Source organism: Marmota flaviventris, chromosome 1 (genome assembly GCF_047511675.1).
Source record: "Marmota flaviventris isolate mMarFla1 chromosome 1, mMarFla1.hap1, whole genome shotgun sequence".
Lineage (NCBI taxonomy): Eukaryota > Metazoa > Chordata > Mammalia > Rodentia > Sciuridae > Marmota > Marmota flaviventris.
Window position 1 is genome coordinate 91,909,498 of NC_092498.1, and position 25,845 is coordinate 91,935,342.

At 38.8% G+C, this 25,845-nt stretch overlaps 1 protein-coding gene and 1 non-coding gene across 4 annotated transcripts in view; both read left to right on the top strand.

Annotated features, from left to right (window-relative positions):
* Positions 1–5,618, top strand: part of Bbs9 (Bardet-Biedl syndrome 9) — a 507,346-nt gene extending 501,728 nt beyond the window's left edge. For all 3 annotated transcript variants that reach the window (XR_011706693.1, XM_027939697.2, XM_071608408.1), the window contains 2 exons: positions 4,813–4,923; positions 5,094–5,618. Coding sequence is in view for 2 of the 3 variants with exons in the window: in XM_027939697.2 (XP_027795498.1) it covers positions 4,813–4,923; positions 5,094–5,125 (143 nt within the window). In the remaining variant the exon portion in view is untranslated. The remainder of the gene's footprint in view (positions 1–4,812; positions 4,924–5,093) is intronic.
* Positions 5,619–19,449: 13,831 nt separating this feature from the next.
* LOC114096248 (U6 spliceosomal RNA) lies at positions 19,450–19,555 on the top strand. Its single transcript, XR_003583393.1, has one exon. It is a non-coding gene; the product is annotated as a U6 spliceosomal RNA (small nuclear RNA).
* Positions 19,556–25,845: the final 6,290 nt, after the last annotated feature.

A 25,845-nucleotide genomic window follows, 5' to 3' on the forward strand; every position in this document is an offset into this window, starting at 1 on the left:
GGGGACAGCGAAACCAGACTGCTCTAGATACTTGAGTAGAAGAGATGTGGATAAATCTAAGGAGCCCCTTTTGTTGCCAGGAGTTTACTAGCTATTTGAACCTTAGATAATTAAAAGTTTGATGTATCATTATTTTTAAATCTCAGGTACACATATCATATTAATGAAAGTAGACCATATCTTATAATTAAGTGCCACTTACCCAAAGACTGGCCTCTGGCTGCAAACATTTGTTACGTGCAATTGAGAATATTTAGAAACTTTTGTAATGATTGATAAAGGGGGCTGTTATGACTATTGAATTGAATACTAAAAGATGACAGGTGATACGTTATTATTTCATTTTTCTGGTAATTCCTGTGATTCATTATTAACTATATTTTACAGAAGTACTAGTTTTGATAGATAGGAAACTTGAAAAGTTGGTCCTTTTGAGATGTATTGTTAGAGTACAGAGAGCCAAGCTGCAGTTTTATATAGATTTGCTGTGTGACCTTTGGCAGGTAACATAATCTCTCAAATTCATTTAATATGTTGAAACTTTCAAGAAGGCTGATGGTCTGCAGTTCAAGTCAGAGATGCAAGAAATGTCAAAATTATATTTTCTTTAATAGCAAGAATGTGGAAAATTCGGTCTCAATTATTAGGGCCCACCTGCCCCACCCCATCGCTGTCCAGGCAGTCTTATATTTTGGGCTCATAAAGTGAGGTCACAGTAACTGCCAACAATGTTTTTGCCGAAACCCTCGGCAATCTTCAACTCAAGGCTTTCTGTGGCTGAGGATGGGGTTCCTGAGGCTCAGCCCTTCCAGTGTCCCATGCCTCCATCCTCCATGACTCATCAGCTTGGAGACCTGAACTGCTGCCAGCTGAGGTCCCAGCCACCTCTCACCCTTTGAGCTCTGCCCCTTCTACCCCTACCAGATTACCACAGTTCCATCTCTTCAGTGAGACCAGGATGCAGAAAATCAAGGCCAGAGAGTAAAGAAACAGATGACCTACGATGGGGTTATATCCTAGCAAGCCCATTGTAAATTGAAAATATCAATGGAAAATGCGCTTAATCTGTCCAACCCACCTCACCTCACAGCTGAGCAGCATGTGCACTATCTCAGGTCCATTATTTCTCCTGACTACTGTGGGACTGACTGGGAACAGCGACTCATTGCCATGCCCAGCATTGAGTGGAGGGATTTGCCTGTATGGCACCAGCCTGAGAAAAGGTCCAAACTCAAAATTCCAAGTATAGTTTCTACAGAATTACTTTTGCACCATCATAAAGTTGAATCATCACAACTTGGGACCATCTGTATTTCGAGGCTACTCTTTACCCAGTCCCATTCCAAACTGCCCTGAGGCAAGAAAGCACAAAGGGGCCTGGGGAAACTTGAGGGGAAGAGATGATGGTGGAAGGACAAGAGAAGAAAAGCAAATTACTATCAATATGTTTGCAGTTATAAAATGAGGGCAGGGAGTCTGTTCTGGCAGGGTTGTCTGAGGATCGATTGAATCAACGTTACAAATGCACAGCAGAGTGCCCAGCACATAGTAGGACCCCAGGACTCTGAGCCCCTTGCCCTCCTGGAGGCCCCTTGCCTTATTTCCAGGTCATGAAGGTCCCAGATCCTGGCCGTACCTGCCGGTTGGCTCCTCCTGTGTGTCCACACACCATTTGTGTTTTGATGATCTCATCCAGCTGAGGGTTTTCTTCCCCTTTTCCTTTTATGGGGTGGGCTCCAAGCCAAGGGCACTTCATCTGGTGTCCGTGGGACCCAAGCTATGCTTCCACAGATTGGCTTCAGAGGGTCTCTGTTAGTTTGGAAGTTTTATGTTTTATTTCTATTCTTTAATCACTTACTCTTAAATTTTTAGCAAATATATACATATATATATATTTCTTTTTACACACACACACTTACACATTTTCTTTTTCTTAGCAAAAAATCTCATTGGATATACTCATCACTCCTTTTCAGCAGATTTGAATCCAAAATGTGTGGAGTGAGGCCTGCAATTCTTCATTTCTAACGTGTTCCCAGGTGATCCCTCTGCTACTGGTGTGATGATCTCACACTAGCAAGGCCCAAGAAACCTTCTGACTTTCTGAATTTGCTTTCTGTTGCCTTTTAGCTGCAGTGAGCCTGCATTTTCTGTTTGCAAGGTATCTGGTCATCAGGAACAGTCACACTACTCTGAAGTCTTTATAATTATAAATATTTCCATGCCACTATAATTTGATCTCCCAATGTCTTGACCCCTGCGTGCACATCATCCCAGTTAACTATGGATGAAAGCTTTGTTTACAACTAGAGGTGGTTGCCATCCTGTTCAGCACCAGCTGTGGAGCCAGCTTATTCTTGCAGAATAATGAGTGGCCAGTCTAGCTTCCAAATTTAATCTTGAAGGCCTGGCTTTAATAATTTTTAAAGATTTTTTTCTTTTTGAACAAGAAAGCAGGGCCTGAGGCAAGGATTAAAGTGATGTCAATTTATTTGTGAAGCACAAAGGAAAGTGAACAAGGAAATATGTGAGGTCATGCCAAGTGGTGCAAGCTCACAGATGACCACTTCTCCCAGAGAGCCAGGAAGAGACTGAGCAGGTATACCCACTCAGCACACAGCACCTTCCTGGAGATCTGCAAAGAGCTGAGGTCCTGGAGAGAGAGGCAGGAGGCAATCTGTCTGCGCAGCATCTTCTGTTCTCCAATTTCCCATTGGCCAGGAGGCCAGAGCTCACACCACATTGTTCCTGTCATGCTAGAAATGGCAGGGATTCTTGATCTATGATGGGCAGTCCACCTGCCTGAGGCATTCAAAGAAAGGGGGTCTCATTGTTAGGGGAGGTGACTGGTGGGCCCTGCAGTGGGCATTGGCTGAAGTGGGATGTGCTAAAGGAATCTGAGAAGGTGCAACAGTTGGGTCCCAATACAGCACCTGCAGAGTAGAGAGCATTCAGCAGGGCAGCTTGTCATCCCTCTGTACTCAGGACAGTGAAGAGGAATTTACATTAGTTGTTAAGGCCACCCATTCTCTGTCTACAGCAACTGACTTTTCTTTTTGTGCCCGCTGTGATAAAGAACTAGGAGTTGCTCTTTAAGTTTTCATACTTTTGTTTTGCCCCAATATTGAGTCAGCTCGAGTCAGAGGTGGACATTGCTAACTGCTCTGTGCACTCCTTCCCATTTCACTCCTGAAGATTACTTGTGTGTGAAGGTAGCTGCATGACAATGGCATGCCTGGCCTCCCTCTGTCCCTAGGAGAAGTGACTTGATCTGATTGGTGAGTCTGAAATGAGAAACAGGTCCTTCTTCTTCCTTTTTCCCTTGGGATTAGGGCTCTGTTCATCAGGAAGCACATTCCTTCTTTCCTCTCCTCCCTGTCATTACCTTACAGGTGCCCCCAGCCCCTTTTTCCAATCTCACCCCCTTTCCTTTCCACTCAGTTGGCTGAGTGTAAAGGAGAAAAAGAAAGGGGCTGTTTCTTGGGCTTCTCAGCACTACAGAATTATGTGACCTTGGCAGAATACTATTTGTGCCATGGTATAACATATGTAGGCAGGGTCTCAAGCACTTAGCAACTGCTTAATAGCAATAGTTCTTGTGCCCTGACTAAAGACTTGCCATTGCAAAAGAGATTAAAAAATTACCCTGGTTCTCCTTCCAGGAAGGGTCTTGTCATTTGCAGACAGATCTAGGTGAGAGCTATTATGTTGATGGATGATTCCAATGTTTCCTATTTGGGCACCTCTAGGGCTACCACTGATTCTCACTTTATGAGTGTGGCAACACCTTTCTCTTTAGTTTCTCTCGACATCAGTTTCTTTTTCAGAGGCAATGCAGAGGGCTGGGTGGTAAGATGTATTTTCCTTCAGACCCAGGATCTTGCCACTTCCCTCTCCTCTGAGTGATGTGGTTTTCCAATCAGTGCTGCCGACACCCTGTCTTTCCTCAGAATGTCATGAGCTTCATAAACCTTCTCAAGCATAAAACCCAACCTGAGCGTTGAGGCTTTGGACTCAGTGTGTGAGTAGCCTATGAAAAAGAAATCACACTTCATTAACAAGAAGAATGGCTTTGGAGTGAAACGGGTAGGGTGAAGTGTTAGCTCACTTCCAGGAAATGAGGGCACGTTAGTTAGATCAAGTTGCAGACATCGTCGGGAGATTCTCACATGATTCTGAGTTTCCCATACAAGATTTTGGTGGATAAAGTCAGATGACTTATATCCAATCTTTAAAAAGCTCCATGATGCCAGCTCATCCTCAAGTCACCTTAGAATCAAAATCTCCCACATGCAGTTCACAGCTTTGCTGTTGAGTTGTGAAGTGTTGGCGTCTATGCTGTGAGGTGTTGGGATTCAGGGAGAGAGTCAAATTCCACAGAAATCACTGTCTTGGGATACCTGCAACTTTCCCTGGCCCAAGGAGGATCCCTTCTCTGGTCCATGTGCATTCATAGTTTCCTATGCTCTGGTATTAAAGGGACTTCCTGCTGAGAGACTGTTATACTATGGATATCACATATGCTATATGTTTTGTCTTCTCTGACTTCAAAAAAAGGGTACATTTGAAGACAACACTGTTGCTACTGTTGCCAAGTCATAAGCACTGTAACATGTCTTTGGGGGCAATAACTCACTCCCAGTATTTTCACCAGAGTAACATTGAAGATTATTCTTTTTGCTCCATCCCTCAAGATTGTTGTCACATCATTTATTACCTTTATGCTTGGTGCGTTCCTAAGCTCTGGTCGCTGTGTGGAGAGGCAGATTTTCTTACACACTGCTTAAAATATCATTTGTGTTTTTTACCTAGGTGGCTGTACTCCAATTCCAGAATCAGACCTAGAGGAGAGATCAGTAGAACAAGACTCCACGGAGTTGTTTACCAACCACAGGCACCTCATTGCAGAGACTCCTGTGCCTGGTAAGAGAATGGGTGGCCTTAACAAGTGATAAATCAGGAATAGCAACACTGTTAAATTTGGGTTATACCAAAGAACATTTTGCAAAAGTAGTCATTTTCTGACTTCTTAGTTATTTTTTGTTTTTGTGTCATCAGTGAGACTTTACTTTCCCTCTCTTTCTTTTTTCCAGAAGTTTCAGCTCTCCAAGGAGTTTCAGAATAGTCCACTCAGAGTTGTGTGGCTGAGAGGAAGATGCCTCCCAAGGCCTACCCTATGTGTACCGCATGTTCAGCATAGATGTGGAGCTGGCCCAGGTGCTATGTAAAGCTCAACCCTGGACAGGACACTGAATGGAGATGGGGATGGGGCTTCTCATTATTCTGGAGGACTTGGAATACCATGCAAGTCAGCTGGAAGACAAGATTTGTGTATTCTTGCAGGGAAAGGCTACTACTGCCCTTAGCCATCTGTATGCCTATAATCACATGACATAGCGAGATGATATAGTGTGGGAACAGACTTCATAATACAGAGATCCACAGTCAAAATAATTTGATACCCCATTTTTTTTCACAGAGTTCTTATATAGTAAATGTATCAAGTTTAATAAAGCATCTCATTACCAAACAATGTCTTGGAGTTGATTTATAATCAAAGGGCTCTATAAGTGATTTCTCTATATTGATTTTTGAAGGAAATTATAAAGTTTACTATGCCATGGGAAGACTTGAATGTGATTATTTTATACATAAAAGAACTACTATAGCAGAACTATTGGCTGATTGCTCTGTTAGACTAGAGGTGGAAGAGGATAAGTTTTCTAGTATTGTATAAAATTTTTTAAAATATTTTTGAAAACCTAATATATATAATGATATATTAGGTTTTCAAAATCTAAAGAGTGACACCTTTCAAAAATCCAGGTTATAAAAGGATTCACACTCTGTTACAATTAAAATTAAGGTTTTTGTATGTAGAAGATTAAAGTGACTGCATATTTCAAGTGAGAATTACAATTATAAGACTTATTTAGACTAAAATATCCCTGTGCCAGTTTTAGAATGCCTTTCTGTCAGCACAAAGGAAAAAGTGGTTTATGGTTTCTCTATATGTGAAGTGTCAAAAAACTGCATTATTTATTATTTCTAGCATCATTTTGTAGGAGACAACAGAGTTGTACTGTTTTTAATTGTGGAGCATAGGTGTGGACAGCTAGCCTGTGGATGAACTTCACCCAGCATGTGGTGACCAGTACAGAGATGCTGTGGTTCTGTGTATGTCAATAGCTGCAAAAGTATAATACTTCTGATCATCTTTAACAGCTCTGTTCAGAAAGGTCACAGAGAGGTGTCTTTCTTCTTGCAAATGTGTTTCTCTCTCTCTCTCTCTCTCTCTCTCTCTCTCTCTCTCTCTCTCTCTCTTCTCTCTCTCTCTTTAAATATTTGGTTTCCATGGATATTTTTGTACTGTGAGTATACCATGTGCTCATCTCTGTCCTCCTTTCTCTTTCTTCTTTTCGGGGGCACAGGGTCATGTCCAATGTGCATGTGTCCTTCAATCTCCTTTTTAAATTCAGTTTTTCTCTCTCTGGTTTCTCTGTCCCTTGGAAATTTTTTTCTCCATTTATTCCTGCAATTCTTTCCCTTCTCTTTTTTATTTTTCTCTCTTTATTTTCTGTGGTATAAAACTGAAAGCATATTGTTTGATGCCTAAAGGCTACAGTGTGCATAAATGCAGTGATTTCTATCTCTTTCAAATTCTTTCTCCATTGTTTTCCATTTTTAAATACAATCTATGACTGCACTCACTGTTCTATGAGAAAGTGACCACCAATATAAATTCAAAAGGCTTCCTTTCTCTTGTTTGAGAGTTTAGGGTGACTTTTGTTGCTACAATTACTTGTTAGAGTTTTTACATTGAGAAGTATATTTGTAAATGTGTAGTAAATGTTTCATGGTAATCATTACCATCTTAAATGTATTAACATAATTACTTGCCACTATAGTTTGGATCTTAAATGTCCCCCAAGATCCCAAGTTTAAAGCCTTAGTCCCCAGTCCATGGTGCTATGCAAGAGACTTTAAAAGTGGGGCATAGTGGGAGGAAATTAGGCCACTAGGGACATACTCTTGAAGGAGATGTTGATACCCCAGCCTCTCCCTCTTTTCCTTTCCCTTACCAGCCATGAGGTGAATGAGCTTCCTCTGCCACGTGCACCCTGCCACGTGCACTGCCTTGACACCAGAAAGCAACTGCGCCAGCTGACTGATTATGGACTGGAACCTCCACAACTGTGATCCAGAATATGTGTTTTTCAAAGTGGATTATCTCAGGTATTTTATTACACTAATAGAAGGCTAACAAACTTGACCAAATATTTTTGTCTTTTATTTGAATCACTTTAACACAAAACTCTCTGTATATAATCATACTCAAACATGAATATATTAGATATTAGGTTTATTGACAATGTATCTTGCTAAGAGAAAGGATTTTGAATGTTTTTACCATAAAGAAGTGATAAATGCTTGAGGAGATAAATGTTTAACCTGATTTAAATATTATACAATGTATACATGTATCACAACATGTGATATAGGTACTGTTATCTCTATTTTACCAGGGAAAATACTGAGGTCTGTAGATATTTTTTTTTTCAATTTTCTCATTTTTTATTGATTTTATTTTTTAAATACACAACAGCGGAATGTATTACAATTCTTATTACACATATAGAGCACAATTTTTCATATCTTTGTATAAAGTATGTTCACACCAATTCATGTCTTTATACATGTACTCATTTTTTTTGCATTACAATTCTTATTACACATATATATATACCACAATTTTTCATATCTCTGTTTGTGAGGTCTATAGATGTTAAATAATTTATCCAATATCCCCAGTCACTAGGTAGGTGACTGGAGTTTTAATCCAGTCTCATCCCAAAAGCTCAAATATACACTGATAGATGGTTCAAATGCACATTGGTAAAACTACCATAAAGTATATTCTAAAACTGAAGCCTTGTAATGTAAGATAGCTGCACTTCTTTGATTTCTAGGGTGGCTGCCTAATTGAAAAAAAAATGTATATTGGACAATTATATTTTTTCTCTGATGAACTATGTGGTTGTGCTCTTTCCCTTTTTGGGTGGTGGTAGTAATAATTATCTCCTTATTGATTTACCATAGCTTTGTATGTAAAAATGACATAATCTTTGGCTGATCACATGATATAGACATTGTTCTCAAGTTTTCACTTTTCATCTTATTTCTGGGTTTGATTTTTTAAATACAAGTTTTCTAAATTTTAAGTAGACAAATCTATTGACCCCTCTGTGGTTTGTGCCTTCAGTGTGAAGTCTAGGGTACCCTGGGGGCTCTCCTGCTTCCCTGTGCCAATCTGAGGTCCTGACAAGGTGGTTTGGTCCTGTGCTATGGCAGGCTTCGATCTCACCCTCCAAAAGTGATGCTCTGATTACATTTGCCACGAAGCTATATTCTCTTCAGCTTTCCTGTCTCTCCTAGTTTTATGTAAAATGCCTCCTAGGTTCACCTGCTCTTTATTACCACTCCTTCACCCTTGGGAGGGTGACCCAAGCAGTAGACACTACACTGCCTTCAAAATCCTTAAGTCTGAGGATTGGGCCCCACCCTTGGGGCTTTCTCTCCTTTAGCATGATCAGTTTTCCCTGAAGACTCCATAGCACTCTTTAAAATAGCCCAGACACTCGCTTGCCAGCCCTCCAGACCTGAACAAGCCTGACCCCATCCCCTGTGAGCATGGTTAGGCTCAGGTTGGGCACAGTGTTCCAACTTAAATCAGTGTGTACAGGCAAGTCAGTGATGAGGTCGGCATCCTCAACTCCCAATTCCCTGTTTTGTTTTTCTAGCCTCTCAAGGGACTGGCTTGTGAAAGGAGAGGTAGTTCCAAGATAAGAGATATCTGGAAACACAGGAATTCCCTGAGGCTTTAATCAGCTGAAGTTCAGGAACATCAGGTTATGTGATGAATAGTTTTGCCATAATTTCATTTTTTAAAAAATTATTCCATGCCTTAAAACTGACAAATTCAAACAAACTCTGTATTTTGTTTTTCTAAAAACATCTGCCTCAGACTACTTGGTAATCTGTGTGGCAGTCTGCCCTATTACATAAAACTGTAGGTACAGATAAGCAAGAAAATCAAAATGAAATATAAGTCTGGAGAGCTTAAATCCCTTTAAAGGCATTGTGTGATATAGGCTTGGCCAGGTTATTTCTGACAGCACCCATATTCCTTTTGTGTGTCGACAGGTGCCTTCCATGGCCCCCTGGTCAGAGATTGTTATATTGACGGGTGCTGGTGTGCCCTTAAATAATTTGTGTAACAAGATGGAAGATGAATGAGTCAAGCCTGTCAACCTCTGGAGAGTCTCTTGATTGTTGGCAGTCATGTTCCTCTCCTCGAGATTCCTGTGCTACTCTGCTTCTCTCTTAACATGTGTATCTCTCACTTCCTTTATTTCAGAAGTCATATTTTCTTTTCCAGGTAGGTCTGCAGGCTCCTTGGACACAGATGTTCTTGGCTTCTTTCCACTGTTTAGTAAATAATATTTCATTGTATGAACAGATCAACTTACCTCCTAAAACTCAGCAAGTCAAAGAGAAATGGAGAAACCAGTGATTTAGAACAAGTACCTGTGACCTGGCTGGCCTCGTTTTGTATTGCAGAGATTATGCTGAGAAGAAGCCAATGTAACTATCCTACTATTTCTACTTAAGTTTGGACTTAGAAAAAGTCTGATTCTTAAAATTTCAGTCCTTCATATTTTTTATTGAGTATTTAGGTGACATTGATTTGAACAGAGTTCAATAAAAATTCTAATACAACACTGAAGACTCACTAAAAATATGTGTTTAGAACCAGAAAAGAATAACAAGTTACACATTTGTAAAGAGCTGACAATTGCCACAATTATCACAAAATCCATACCCAAACATTTATATTAGCTTATATACTTGAATCATTTCATATTTTTTGATCATCAAATTCCTTATTTATCTCTTCAATTATTAACAACTTAGTAATTTCATATTCTGTACAGTGAATTAAAATATAGTTTTCCTCTGGCATTGTTGATCATTTTTAAAAATTAATGGTAGCTGGATATGGTGGTGCATGCCTGTAATCCTGATGATTTGGGAGACTGAAACAGGAGGATGACAAATTTGAGGCTGGCCTTACAACTTAATGAGACCCTCAGAGGTTTAACAAGACCTTGTCTCAAAAAAAAAAAAAAAGGCTAGGGATGTAGTTCAGTGGCAAAGTGTCCTTGCGTTCAATCCCTAGTACCAAAAATAAGTAAATAAAATGATGATTGTCTCAATATAAAAAATAAAAGGACTGGGAATGTAGTTCAGTGACAGACTATCCTTGTGTTCAGTCCTCAGTACCAAAAATAAGTAAATAAAATGATGATGATGATAGTTTATAGAAGTTTCTTTTTGCTTTATAGCTCTTTACTAGGAATGTCGTGTAGAATTTTAGGATTATTGTCATATTTAGGAAAACATCTATTAAACTTTTTCAAACTGCATTGAAAGATTTTAGGTTCTTCCAGCCTTTTTCTGTACAGTGGTAAATTTGAAGTAGTCTTGGAACTGACAATTCTTAATAGCTAGTTTGTCATTAAAGTCCTCGTTAAAGTTACCTTTACCCCACCAATATTTATGTCAAATCAGCAAGATATTTAAATAATTCCCCAATGTGTTCATATGATTCACTCTTTTTTATTAACTAGATAATTAAATAATAAAAAATCTATCATCTCATCTTAATTAAGATTGGTATGATATTTGAAAATGATTTTATGATTTGCTTACTGATTGATAGAATAAGTTATTGATACATATAAACTTATATTGGAAAGTGTTATCAAATGGTAGGTTCACAATTGTAGACTTTGAATTATCAGATATATTCCCAATATGCCAGAACTTTTGCTTTGACTTGGTGTCCATGAAACTGGAATCTTCAGCTTATGCTTTGACATGTCTGATGTACAGAGCATCAGATTTTGTACATTTCACACCGTGTTTTATCTCTACGATGCTTATACTTCTGGTGCCAGGCACCATAGAACATGCTGTCTCTGATACAGCCTACTGCTCTGTGCTTTTCCTTCAGGACACTGGGTGAGGAAGAGTAATAGGCAACAGTGGAATTCCTGGAATTCATTCCTCCAGAGAAAGATCTAGCAATAATTTAAGCATATTCAAAGGACTCAAGCCTTGTGAATGTCTCTCATTAACCAAATTAAACGTCTCCCCAACTCAACTTCTCCTTGGTCAGATCCCCAAATCTGAAGTCCAATATGAGGGAAAACCAAAGAAGAGATAGTAGTCTTCACCAATTATGATTAAAATGATGCAGAAACATGACCCTGTACCTGAGCAAAGACAGTGCCCTGAACTTATTAAGCTTCATTAGCATCACAGTAAATCTATCTTGTAGCAAGAGAGAGCCTACAACTAAGCTATGAAGAGTTTATTTTTAAAATTTATCCCATGTTTGAAATGACTCCAAAAAAATTGTATATGGCAGGAATATTTAGGGGGGTGGGGTAGGTGCAGGGGAGGAAAGTGCAGATTTTGACAGGAGTTCAAAATCCCTTTAAATATACCCCAGGAGTCCTCGGGTATGCACTGTGCACTTTCACATGGCCTTGGGCTCAAATTTAAGTACACATTCACTTTTCATTTTTGGCAATTATTCCCTTACAGACACCAGTAAACCTGTGTGGATTAGCAGAACAGTTCCCGAACTCAGTGTCCCCTCTGTGGAGAGATGGTTCACCTTCCACACTCAGGGGCAGTTCTACTGACCCTTATTTCTTAGCAACTGCTCCAGGAGTTGTCCCAAAAGAAACAAAGTCAGTTTTTGATCCAATCAGACTGACGGGTCTATTTTAGATAGAAAAACACACAGCATACTACTGAAGTTAAAACAGCCCAGCCAGCTCCAGGATGATCGGACTGGTGAGAGTGGAGAGGTTTCAAGTGCGATTAATTTGACTAAATTCTGACTGACTGGCCATCATCGTCATGTTTGCTCTGTCTGTTCCCAGTCCCAGAGGGAGCAGCTCATGGCATCACCTATAAATTCTCATTTCCTAATCATCTCAATATGAGGGACAGTTGGAACCAAATCCTTTCATGTGAACAAAAAGTCTAGAAACATTATATTCTCAGAACAGAGTCCTAACTGAGCCTAGACTCAAGTTGCTTGCCACTTTGTGAAATCATTGAATCTTTAATATTATCTTCCTGTATTTAGGTGAACTGTATTTAGGTAAACAAGACTAAAGTTAGGAAATTTATTTAGTTCTCTAGTCACAAGTGAGAAAACTGAAGCTTTTATTTTACTGTCATTTGGAATAAAAATTTAGTAGTTACTTCCTCTTTAGGGGAAAGTGAAATACTCATCTTCCACATTCATCAGTTCCCAAAAAGGAAAAAAGAAAAAAATAACAGTCAACAAGAAATTCTGAAAGAAAACATTAAACATACCCCAGACTGTGTTGAAATGGATAGAAGACGAAAGCTGTGATTTATTCTTAATCTTTTTCTGAATTGTCAATCATGAATAATAAAACACAGCACACACATATGCATACACATCACATGATCTACTTCTAAAAACCAGTGCCATCTTGACCTGGTTCTCCCTTTCCATTCCAGCAACTGTGATGTACTTCTTCCCAGGTTGCCCTTCAATCCATTACCTCTCTGATGCCTGCTTGCCCCTGTCCTTCAGGTGAGTCTCTCTCCTCATTTGTGTGCACCCAGCTGACCCCTGCAGTGGCAATGGCTCAGTCCTCCCTCCTACATCTCCTGGTACAGCCTATCTCTTCATTCTATCAGCGTTTCCTTGCAAAGAATCTTGTTTGTCTCATTATTCCAGTACCACCTTTGGATGTTTTCCCAAACTTTATTCTATGCTTAGAATTATTTCTCATCTCCATCTGGTCAAGATTCCACCTGCTTTCAGAAAATCACTCAAAGTCCACTCCTTAAAGGAGAAAATATGATACAGAACAAAAGATCTTGTGACTAAGGGTCAGGTGGCCTCAGTTTTAGTCCTGGTCCTTCTAAAAATGTGCTTTCTGATTTGCATCAGCTTCCTTCACCCCATTTTCCTTCTGAATAGACTGGACATTTATTTACCCATTTGTTCATTCAAAAGCAAAATTAAAATATTTATTTACCCATTTGTTCATTCAAAAGCAAAATTAAATTATTTTCAGACATTGTACTACGTGCTGTGGCTGCACAAACAAAAATTCTGCTTGACACAACTAAACTGCTGAAAGAAGTGTAACCAGTATGTGTTCTTTTAATATATTGAGCTATTGTGACAAGCCATGAAAACGAAAATCTTGAGAGGGCAGCCAGGGTCAAAGCCAGCTTTCATCTTGCTGGTTTCTGCTAAATTCTGTACTAAACAACTTTATACTAATAAATATGAAAATTTCAGTGATATTATTGAATTCTTTTAAAAATATAATTTGAAATGCACTCAAAAAGAAATACAAAAGATGATAATTCTTTAGTCTTTAAAGTAATTTTATCAGAAGCTAAAAACCTTAGCCCCCAACTATATATATATATATATATATATATATATATATATATGTGTGTGTGTGTGTGTGTGTGTGTGTGTGTGTATAAAAAAATAGTCACATATCTTTACAGGTGAATACTACCAGCATTCAAACAATAGTTCCTATCCCCCATCCTGTTTGTCTTACAGCTTCATGTTAAATCCATATACATTAAAAACATCCCTCTGTATCTTCAGTTTCCAGCCATGGATAAAAGATATCATTCTGTCCAAACAAGTGAAAAACTAACAAACTAGAGAATCAACTTTTCCTAATAGTTAGATCAATAAGTCACAGGGCAAACAACTATCCCCTAAATTAGACAGGCACACACAGAAAATGATTACCTACTATAGCAAAAACCCACAAGCAGATGCTACCCTGGGAACTAGTACCAAGCTGGTGCCATTGTATACTGGACATATATGACTTGCTTTTGATTTTTACATGAGTTCATAGCCAAAAGTTTGTCTAGAGTCTCAGAGGAAACTTTGGACTTGGACTTTTGGGCAATGCTAGAACTGTTAAGATTATGGGTACTCTTTGAAATGGTAAATATATTTTGTTGTGAGATGGACATGAGATTTTGGGAGCCAGGGGTTTAGATTTAATGTGTTACTTTTTTTAGCCAGAATTTTTGTCATTGTGACCTTAATAAATGATAAGCATGGTGAAACAACTTCCTAAGGTCCCCTGTGCAAGCAAAGTACCCCATTAGTTTCTTTTCAAGGGAATTTTTTATATTTATGCCATTGAGCCTGAGATGGGTATGATCTTGCCAATTCCTGAGATGCTCTCAATTCATCTATCCTTTTGTCTCTAAGTACTTAGCATCTCTTTAGTGACTATAAAGTCTAGCAACCACAAGTTTCTTAGTGTCAGTTTTATTAGCATTTTTCTGACTGAACCCCAAAATTTCTAAATATTTCTGCTCTGATTTCTGTTGTTGATCATTATAGTAAGTTTTGCTAAAAGCCACCAGCAATAGCTATGCTGCTGCCTGAATGCTGCACTGCCTAGAAATTTTTTCTGCCAGTTTAATTAGGACATCACCTTAAAATTTAGCCTCACAGAAAGTCTCAGGACATGGACAAAATGTAGACAACTTGTTAACCAGAACATAACATGAATGACCTCTAGTCCAGTTTCCATTAGAGTCCTCCTCTTCTGAAACTTTATGATCCCAGTCTTTACTGTCCACATTCTTATCAGCATTATGGTATTTTGAATTCCACTTATGATAATCTAAAATTTTCCCAACTTGCATCTCTAAACTTTTCAAAATTCTTTATACAAATTCCAAAAAGCTTCTGAATCACATGTTCAGTTTAGTCACATTAACACGACTTTTTATACCAATTTCTATTATAGTCAGGGTTTTGGTTTTTGTTTTGACTCTGTAACCAAAAGACCTGACAATAACAATTTTAGAAGAGAGACAGTTCATTTGGGGATGACAGTTTTGAGGGTCTCAGTCCATAGATGGCTGACTCCATTGCTCTGCGCCCAAGCTGAGACAGAATATCAAGGCAGAAGAGCACGACAGAGGAAAACAGCTGAGAACATGGCATACAGGAGGCAGAGAGAGACACCACTCATCAGGGACAAAATATATACCCCCAAAGCACACCCCCAGAGACCTACCTCCTCAAGGCACACACTACTTGCCCACAGTTACTATGTAGTTAATCCATTCAAGTGCATCAACACACTGATTAGGTTAAGGTTCTCATAAGCCAATCATTTCATTTCTAAACTTTATTGTATTGTCTCTCATGTGAGCTTTTGGGGATACCTTATATCTAAATCATAACATGCCGCCCAAAATTTCATACTAATTCAGGAATGTTAAGAGATGAAGTGATTAGATTATGAGAGTTCTGACCTAATCATTTAATGCATTGATCATTTAATGGATTAATTCATTTGATGGATTAATAATTTTAAACTACTACTATACCAGGTGATAACTGTAGGCAGGTGGGGACCCAGCTATGTAGGTGACTGGGGCATACCCCGGAAAGGTTTATCTTCTCTGTGACCTATTCCCTGAACACACTCACCCTGCATTCTGTCTGCAAATACCTGAACAGTTTTCTTCTGCTGTGCCATTCTGCCATGATAGTCTACATCACTATGGCCCACAGCAATGGAGACAGCCAACATGGACTGAAACTCTGAAACCATAAGCCAAAGTAAACTTTTTTTATCCTAAGTTGTTCTTGTTAGGTATTTTTGTTACAGCAATGAAAAGCCAACTAACATAATCTCCCTCTATAAACAACTTCAAAATTTTGCAAACTATATTAAATAACTGTTTTCAGTCACTCATCAAATCACCTAACACTGCTATTACTCAGTGATGGGAAATAATTGAGTCAAGTCCTATAATTGCCCCAGCACTCTTTCTGAGGCCCATTTTGGACTACAGTAAAGAAAGAAGAACAAACAACATAGCAACTCATATAACATAGCAGGAGATAGATGATTAATAGATGGATAGATAGATAGAAAGATAGATAGATAGAACAAGCACAATACAGAAAAGAACTTAAGCATAGAAATCAGCTTCAGCAAATTGTACTTCCTTAAGGTAAAACTTCATAAGACCAGCAAAATAACAATTTTGGAGGAAAAATAACTACAAGGGAATTGTAAGGTCAACAATTTCTAGGACTGTAATAGACCTGCAGGTGTATTCAAGTTTCAACCAGCCAGAGTGAGGAGATCTTGTAGATTACTTAGAGTATTTGGTAAAGATCTGACTAAAATTTTTTGTACATATACAAATATGCCACAATGAAACCTACTCTTCTGTACGATTATTATGCACCAATAAGAAAAATCAAGGCAAAGACCAAATAAATGTGTGTATATACATAATTATACCACAGCCACAGATAAAATCTCATAAAATCTCAGTGAAAGAAAAATAAATTTCTAGTCATTTCTGGAGAAAACCAAAAACAAAAAAACTTAGTAAGCAAAAGTCACTATTTAAAAATCTTCTCTGTTATGGGAAGTCATGCAATAAAATTTATTTCAATATCAAAAAACAAAAGACCCCGAATAAATCACAAAGGATTATATCTTATTAAGAGAGCTAAACTAATGAGTAAAGACAACACCAAAACAGCCCAAGAAAGCTTAAAACAGTCTCAAAAGAATCTAGCTCCTCTTCAGTTAATTTAACTGACTGCCAAAACAAAATATTCTTCAAAGATGAACAACACAATTATATACTCTACAAAGTAACATTCATAATAATAAGCATTCAATTAAAAAAATAGAGATGTGAAAAAGTCACATAGCAGAAAAATTGTATTAAAGAAAAAAGGAGAAAAATCAGTCAGTAGAAGTAGACCCCAAAATTCTAGATAATGAAACTAGCAAACAAGGTCTTCAATATAAGTTTTGTAAACAAACTTAAGGATTTAAAATAAAACATAAACACAAAAGGAGAGAAATAAAGATTTTTTAAAAAGCATCATAACTTCTGGAGACAAATACAGTTGTACCGTTGTGGGGCAGGTTTCGCAGGAACACACCAAGTCCCAGTTTTGTCCAAATTGAAGAGTCTTTATTTAGTCAGCAGGCAGTAGGACTGCCTACTGTAGGACCCATAACTGTCTCAGCAAGGAACAGCCCCAACCCAGAGCATTTTAGGATATTTAAAGGCCAAAACCACATCTAGGTTGATGTAGCTGCAAGCAAGCAGGCACACAAGCTGAATTGGGGAGTTACTGAGACAATGAAATGGGTATATTGGTACTTCCCATGGGACTTTCCAGGTTGGCATATCAGCAAGCAAACAGAAGGAAAGTGGGTCAAAATGACCCTAGTTTAGTAGAGAATGGTTACTAATGTCTAAACAATCAATCTCTGACAGGGTACACTGCCCAAGGAAAATGGAAACCAAAGAGAACAATTTTACATTGTAAAAGAATTGCTATTTTGTGTTGCCAAGTGTGTTATGCTAGGTAACTATTAATGGGTATAGATGTGGGGCTTTCCCATGGGAGAAGCATTTCTTACATGATATGGAGTCTTAGGACAAAATGAAGTCTGTTTGGTCATTATCCTTATAGCCTGGCCCATAACAATATGAGCTAGAAAGTACTGGATGGCCTTCACAGAAAATTAGACACACCAGAAGGCAGGATTAATGAATGGATTAATGAATGTCAAGACAGAGCAATATGTACTATCAAGGCAGAACTCAAAAAGAAATCTGCAAATAAAACTAGCATAACCTCCATAACACGTATGAAAATATCAAGGACTTGTGAGTTCATATAATTTGAGTCCTAGAAGGACTCTAGGGGAGGTGTCTATGGGAGGGAGGTCATGTCAAAAATATTTAAAGAATATTTTTCATAAGACCAGTGGATGACAATTTTCCAAATTGGGTGAAAATTGTAAAGTCTACAAATCCAAAAAGCCCAGAAAAATATCAAGTGAAACATAAAAATCATATAAAGGTATATCATGATTTATTTTCTGAAAATCATTCATAAAGAAAAAATTTAAAAATTAACAGTGAAAAAGACACATTACACTAAGGAAAGAAAGATAAGAGAACTGCTGACTTCTCATTAGAAAAAATGCCAATCAGAAGACAACTGAACAACTTCAGTGTGCTGAGAAGACAAAATTGTCAGTCAATAATATTAGAGCCATTGAAAATATCACCCCCAAATAAAGATGAAAGCTCCCAATGAATAAACTGAGAGAGTTCATTCATAACCAGCAGATCCACACTTAAATAAATATTTTAAAAGTTCTTTTGGTTGAAGGAAAATGATTCTAGATGGATTAGCTCTATAAAAAGAAAGAAGAATACTAGAAATGATAAATATGAGTAAATATATACCTTTTACTCATAGTTATTTAAAAGAAAATTGGCTGCTTGTAACAAAAAAATAACATTTTGGAATTTATTACAAGTGTAGAAACAAAATATGTTGTAATAGTACAAAGTCTAGAGAGGGTAAAATCATACCATCATAACCTTCTTACATTACATATAAAATGATATAATAATAGTTGAAGGTGATTAGACTATGATATTTTTAAGGTATATATTATAAACTCCAGAGGGACCACTAGGAAAAAAAATAGGTATAGGGCATAAAAAATAGAACACCAAGAAGTACTCAATTAATCTAAAAGACAGGAAAAGAGAAATTAAAGGAATAAAGAAAACATGGGAAAAATATAAAATGAATAGCAAGTAGGAGACTTACACCGAAATATATAAATGATTATATCCAGTGTGATTCTTCTCAGACTAGATTAAATAAAAGCAAGATCTAAGTAAATACTGTCCACAAAACATAAACTGCGATTTAAAGACAGATTAAAAGTTAAGAGGAAAATGATATACCACACTAAACTATGATATTAATATCAGACAAAGTAGACTTCAAAGCAAAGAATATTACCAAAGTTAAAGAGGAAAAGTTAATAATAAAAGGGAAAGCTTATCAAGAATACAGAAGAGAGCTGGGCACAGTGGCATATGGCTTTAATCCCAGCAACTGGGGAGGCTGAAGCAAGAGGATGGCAAGTTCGAGGCTAGCCTTAGTAATTTAGTGAGACCCTTGGTATCCTGGCAAGACCCTGTCTCAAAATAAAAATAAAAAGAAGTAGGAATAATAGGAATATAGCTCAGTTGTAGAATGTCCCTTGGTTCAATCCCCAGTACCAAAAACAAACCAAAATCAAACAAACAGAAAAACATAATGGCTGGAGGTGTAGCTTGGTGGTAGAGTGCTTGCCTAGCATGCACAAGGTCCTAGATTCAATCCCCAACACGGGGCGGGGAGATGACAATCTTATATGAAGGAACATCTTATAATAGAACTCCAAAATATATGAAGCAAAACTTCACAAAGTGCTCGCTTCAGCAGCACATATACTAAAACTGAACAATACAGAGAAGATTAGCATGGTCCCTGCACAAGGAGGACATGCAAATCCATGAGGTGTTCCATATTCTTAATTAGAATAATATATATTTCATGGTTGTATAATTATATCAAAATGGACTCTACTGTCACGTATAACTAAAAAGAACCAACACTCTTCCCCTACCCCCAAAACCTCAATAGAACCAAAAGAAAAATCTATAATCACATTTAGAGATTTCAAAAACCTTCTCCCCGTAATTGATTGAGAGAACAGACAGAAAATTAATAAGGATATAGAAGACACAAACATCCCCATCAACCTCATTAACATCTAAAGAACACAACATCTAACATGGGAGAAATAACATTATCTTTAAGTGAGCATAGAACATTCCCCTAAGGAGACCATATGTTTGGCCATAAAATGTCTCAGTAAACTTTAAAGTACTAAAATCATTCAGAATATCTTTTCTGATGACAGGTGACATTAATTAGAAACCAATAAAAAGAAGACAACGGGAAAACCCCATGCACTTAGAAATTAAACACCATGCTTCAAAATAAAGAAGAAATCACAAGAGAACTTAGAAAATACTGTGAATTGAATGATAATGAAAACATGATACCATAATTTGTGAGATGAATCTGATCCAATGCTTAGAAAGAAATGTATAACTTTAAGGGCTCAAGTTAGAAAAGTGGAAAGGTCTAAATATCAACAACCAAAGTTTCCACTTACATAACTGGAAAAAGAAGAGTAAGTTAAACCTGAAGCAAGAAAAATGGAAGACAATCATAAGGAGTAGAACTCAGTGAAATACAATAATAGAAAATGATAAAGGAGCTCATGAAACAAAAGGTCTTCTTTTTGAAAAGCTGAACAAAAAGAAAAATGGCCAATCAAGAGGAAAGAGGACAGACATGAACTTTGCAGTGAGGAATAAATGGAGGGGCAGGAGTACACATCCTAGGGACATCACAAGGATAATGAAGGAGCATTATGAACATCCTGAGCCAATAAATTTTACAGCTTAAATGCTTAGACAAATCTCTTGAAAATTACCTATTACGAAAACTGATACAAGAATAAAAGGAAAATCTGAGCATTGCAATATCTATTTTTAAAATGTGTTTATACTTAAAAACCTTCTCAGATTGTGAATTCACAGGTGAATTCTATCAAACATATAATATAAAAATATCAGCCCTACCAAACTCAGAAAACAGGGGGAGGGAATCATTTTCAACTTATTTTTAGTTTTTAAAGACAGCATTATCCCGAAGAAAACAGGGCAAATGTGTTATTTAAAACAAAATCTGGGCACAGTGGTGCATGCCTGTAATCCCAGCGACTCTGGGAGGCTAAGGGAGGAGAATGGCAAGTTCAAGGCCAGCCTCAGCAACTTAACCAGGTCCTAAGCAATGTAGGAAGACCCTTCTTTAAAAAAACAAAAATGGAAGTACAGGGATGGAGGGATGTGGCTCAGAGGTTAAGCTCCCCAGAGTTCACTCCCTCTTACCAAAGAAACAAACATACAAAAGAACAAATGAACAAACAAGATAGAAAAGGAAAAAGAAAAAGACCATTACAATATTTCTCATGAACACATATGAAAAATTTGATGGAGACATTAATAGAACCCAGCCATATATAAAAAGGATAACATATCCCATGAGGTCAGGCTTATCCCCTAAATGCAAGGTTGGTTTAACACTCTAAGATCAATCAAGGCCATTCACCTTATTCATGGGATATAGGAGAAAACAATATGATCATCCCAATAGATGCAGCCGCAGTAGGAGTATTTGATAAATATTTGGTATTTCCTTTTGGTTAAAAACTCTCAGCAAAGTAGGAAAGTAAGGGACTTCTTCATGTGATAACTTGGGCTAACCTGACACTTGGTGGGGACAGACTGTACATGGAAGGAGCACCTCATGCCTCCCTCCACTTGGTTTTGCATGGCCTTGGAGCCCTGCCAAGTGCAGTAAGGCAGAAGATGGGTGGGTGAGGAGGGGAGGCACAGATATTGTAAAGGAATAGATGAAACTGTCTTTGTTCATATACAACAGAATCTTGAAAACAGCTGTTAGGATAAATTTAGTAAATTTAGTAAAAGTTAATACAAAGACTCCATTATATTTCTAAATGCTAACAACAAACAATTGGAAAATAAAATTAAATACTCTTTCCTGCCTCCAAACAGGAGAGAATCAGAGAGCTAAATAAAATGTAATGTGAGTTCTACCAGTGGGGGTCCCAGGGTGCCAGGAGCAAGAGGCTCCCACTCTTGCCTGGGCAGGGCAGGAGTGTGGGGAGCAAGGAAGGTGAGCAACAGAGCGTGGTTTGGTGAGGTTCAGTCCAGACCCTAGAATTCTTATCCTGCACTCCTTTGTGTCACCTTTGAATAGAGCCTGTGCACAAAGAGCCAAATAAACAGTGACTTCAGACTTAAGAGTATTAAAGGCTGTGTGGGGCAAAAACCCAAGCAAGAAGGTGCGTTATCTGTGATTTAGGGAGTTAGTTTACAAAGCCACAGAAGATCATTTAGTCATTACGTAATTACTCTTAAATCCTGCATATGGGGTCTTTGTTAAGTTGCTAAAATACTCACGTGTGAGCTCTCATTTAGGAAACTATTCAAGAATTAATCTTTGTTTCCTTTGTTAATACTTTTTTTTTCTTTTGAAAATTCTGGGTGGCCATAGAAAGGGCTCAGGGAAGTGGGGAGAGACTCGGGTGGCAGTGTTAACTCTGCTTCTTGCTGTGTGACCTCAGACAGTGCCTGCCTCTTTCTGTTCCTCAGTGCTCCATAATACTTAAAATGAGGCCAAAAGTAGCGCCCTCACTCTGGGGTGCTGACTAGGCTGAGCTGAATAAAAAAACAAAGCTTTCTGTGGGATGCTTGACGCAAGGCAGGGGATCAAATGGTACTATTTTGTGTTTTTTTCCCTTTCACATATTTTAAAACTTTGTCATTTAACTTTATCAGAAATAAGGTACCTGAACTTCACACGTCAAGCCACCACAGTAACATAGCCTTATTTAATGCTAAAACTACATTCTGTAAAACCATGAATTCAACTGAATCGCCTTTAAATAAATACAATCTTTCTTACATTATCAACAAATTAAACTTCGACAATTACACTTGCTACTGTGGTTACCTCTGAGTTCGTCTAAAACTCTTCTGTATTTTATTGCTGTGTAAATATTTAGAAGACTTGAAAGGGCTAATTTCAGATTTGGGCCTTCTCTCTTCCATGGTTTATATTTCAAGACTATTTGTGCACTTTGAATTCTCACTTGTGAAACTTAGGACAGCCCTCACATTGTGACTATTTACATTTTTTTTTTTTTGTAATGTGCCACAGGTTTGTGAAACTTTCCATTTGAATTTTTGATGTGATTAGCTGCTTTTAATTGCATCTAAAAATTCCTTGCCAAATAATTATTAAAATGCACAGAAGTTGTACAGCTGAGACATAAGCAAAGCAGAACAGGTCTATGTGAAAACCATTTCAAGTGGAGTAACTATGTAAATCCATCCAGTTTATACATGTATGGGAGATTTAATTCAAACAGAAACAGAGCAAAAGATAAATGAGGTGAGAAAGGTAAGAGACCTTTAGATACAATTTCAAATGCCATTTTTTAAAATCTGAGCTTAATTGAATCTTCTGCAGAGATTTTTTTGGAATAAAAAAGCAAACCCATATATAATTATGGTTCACAGCAAATTGCATTTACTGCCTGTTGAGCAAACTCAATTGGATTAGTCAACCACAGGGTCTCCCACCCCTGTGTCAGGTGGGGATCAAACTCTCTCTGCTAGTTCTCTAAGGCCCTAAATAATACCTAAGAGCCTATTTCCAGTGTTCTGGGAGATGGGTTTGTCAGGCAGCCAGACTCCTGCTGAGGATGATTCAGCAGATCCCAGAGATTTCAGTGTCAAATTCAAACTCACTTCCTTGGTGGACTCAGGTGCCTCCACATCATCCCTTCTTCTGACTTCTTCTCTGGGCTCCCCAGCACCACCCCCACCCCTTTCTCCAGCCGCACTGTACTCTTGAACATCTCCTAGAGGGAAGGTCTCCTGCCTTCTGCCATCATTCATCTACATCCCTTCAGTCTTCTAGTCTTTCCCTCAAGGACGTTTAGAGTCTAGGATGTACAGGTACCATGTCTAGTGATGGGGGTCCATAGTAAGCCCCAAAGAAACCCTGTTCTTGCCCTCATGGAGTGATCACCAGTTGGAGGCGAAGCAGGCCAGAGACCCCCACCCAGAAGACCCTTGCCATAATTAAGCATCTCTTCCTGTCAGATCAGCAGGATGCCTGCAGAGGTTATTGTGGCTGGTAGTTTCCTCTTTCTTGCAAATTCCAAGTTCGAACACAAAAGGTGTGACAGAGTAGAGTCTGCTAGCTTGTTGTATGAAAAGATATTATCTCCTCTGTTTTTTTTTGGTAAAAACTTATGAAACCCGTGTCTGGTCTACAGGATGGAACAGAGGTCACTTGTCATGTAAAACCCCCAAGCCCCTCCTCCCACTGGATATAAAGTTCAAAGAATTTCCAAAATCTTTGTTCAGAGGAAGAATTCTTAGGTGTGAGCCACCTCTGAACCCTGCAGTCAATAAACCTGCTTCCTGAAAATTCCTCAGGTGTCCACCCTCTTCCGTCCCACTTTAAGGAAATAGAATTTACTCTAGGTTTTCTCCCAGAAAGCTACAACATACTTGCCCTGTGAGCACTGTGGAGACAAAGCACGTGGGGCGATGCAGGTCGATGTAAAACGCAGGCCAGGCGCTTGATCTTGCTGGAAATGCTTCTCTGAGGAAGTGGCTGTGACCTTGAGACAAAGGTGGGATTCATGCAAGGAAGGGAGAGAGCTGTGCCACGCCCTTGAGGACTGTGATCTTTGTCAGCTCCTATTCTGCCAGTGCCCTCTTGCTTCTCTCTGAGCCCTGCTTTCCTACCACCCTCATCCCTAGAGGCTCAGCTGCAGTGCCCCCTCTCAAAAACCTATGATGGCCTCCTCCTAAGAGTGAAGTGTCCTCCCTCTGGGGCCTGAGCCCTGTGGATCTTGCATCCTCAGGCTCTGGCATCAAGCAGGCATCAATCAGCCCAGGACAGGTAGCGGGGAAAGCCAGGCCAGACATTGCTGGTTTGCTGAGCATGCAGCTACTTGGCCTCATGTATGAGTCTAATTTTCAGAGCCTCTCCCAGCGGGTGGCCCTAACTCATCCAGTACCAGTTCAGGGGCCCCTTCCCTCCAAAAGACCCTCCCTTTTAATTCAAACCAAATCCCAGCTTGATGTAATTTCAGATGGTAAGGAAACACTGGATGTGATGTGGAAGCATGTGGTTTGTACAGAAGAACTCAACCATGACTTACTCCACTCTATGGGTGCCGTCCCGATTCTCATCAGCTTCCCTTGCTTGGTGTTCCAGTGACAGGGATTATTAAAGAGATGCTGGAGGGGGAGGCTGTTCCCTTTTGGGGAAGTTCCAGTGAGCAACAGGGGAACCAGGATGGAGAATCACAGCTGCTAATTGGTGCATAGAATGGAACAAATTCCCTCTCATCACCGAAAGGTATTGTATTTCATGTTGAGGGAAAGGAGAGATTTGCCTACAAATTAGGCTGGAAACTCTAGAGAAGAAACTGTTTGCTGGCCAGATTGGTGTGCCAGGACTGTAATGAAATATGGCATGTGAGAAGGGGTTAGGTGCTCAAGGAAGTAACTGGGTTTTCTTTTGCATTTCCTTTATTGTCCTGTTGTGGGACTGGTTTCTTCCTGCTGTTGGTGTCTCTTGGCATGCAGCCAACTATTAAGCTCTTTCCTCAATAACCGTTCCCCAGAAGCCACAGCAACATCCCTGAGAAGTGTTCAGTATTCAAGGTTCCACCAACTCCACAGAGAAGAGGGTGAAAGCTACTTAACCATTCAGGGTCATAAGTGAATAGAAAGGTCCTTTAGACATTATCTTTGGCTTGTGAAATGAGCAACAAATGGAGCCAGGCGTGGTGACGCATACCTGTAATCCCAGCCACTCAGGAGGCTGAGACAGGAGTATCGCCAGTTTAAAGCCAGCCTCAACAAAATCGAGGCGTTAAGCAACTCAGTGAGACCCTGACTCTAAATAACATACAAAATAGGGCTGGGGATATGGTTCAGTGGTTGAGTGCCCCTGAGTTCAATCCTTAATAGCCCCCCACCCCACCAAAAAAAAAAAAATGAGCAAAAAGTGGGACCAGCAACCATTGTACTGAGGGCATCTGGTCCTCTGCCCACTTGCAGGACTGCCAAGCCAACCTTTGGGTACACTTTGCCACCCTCTTCATCCAGTAGGTATCATCCCTTGCTTTTCAGAGG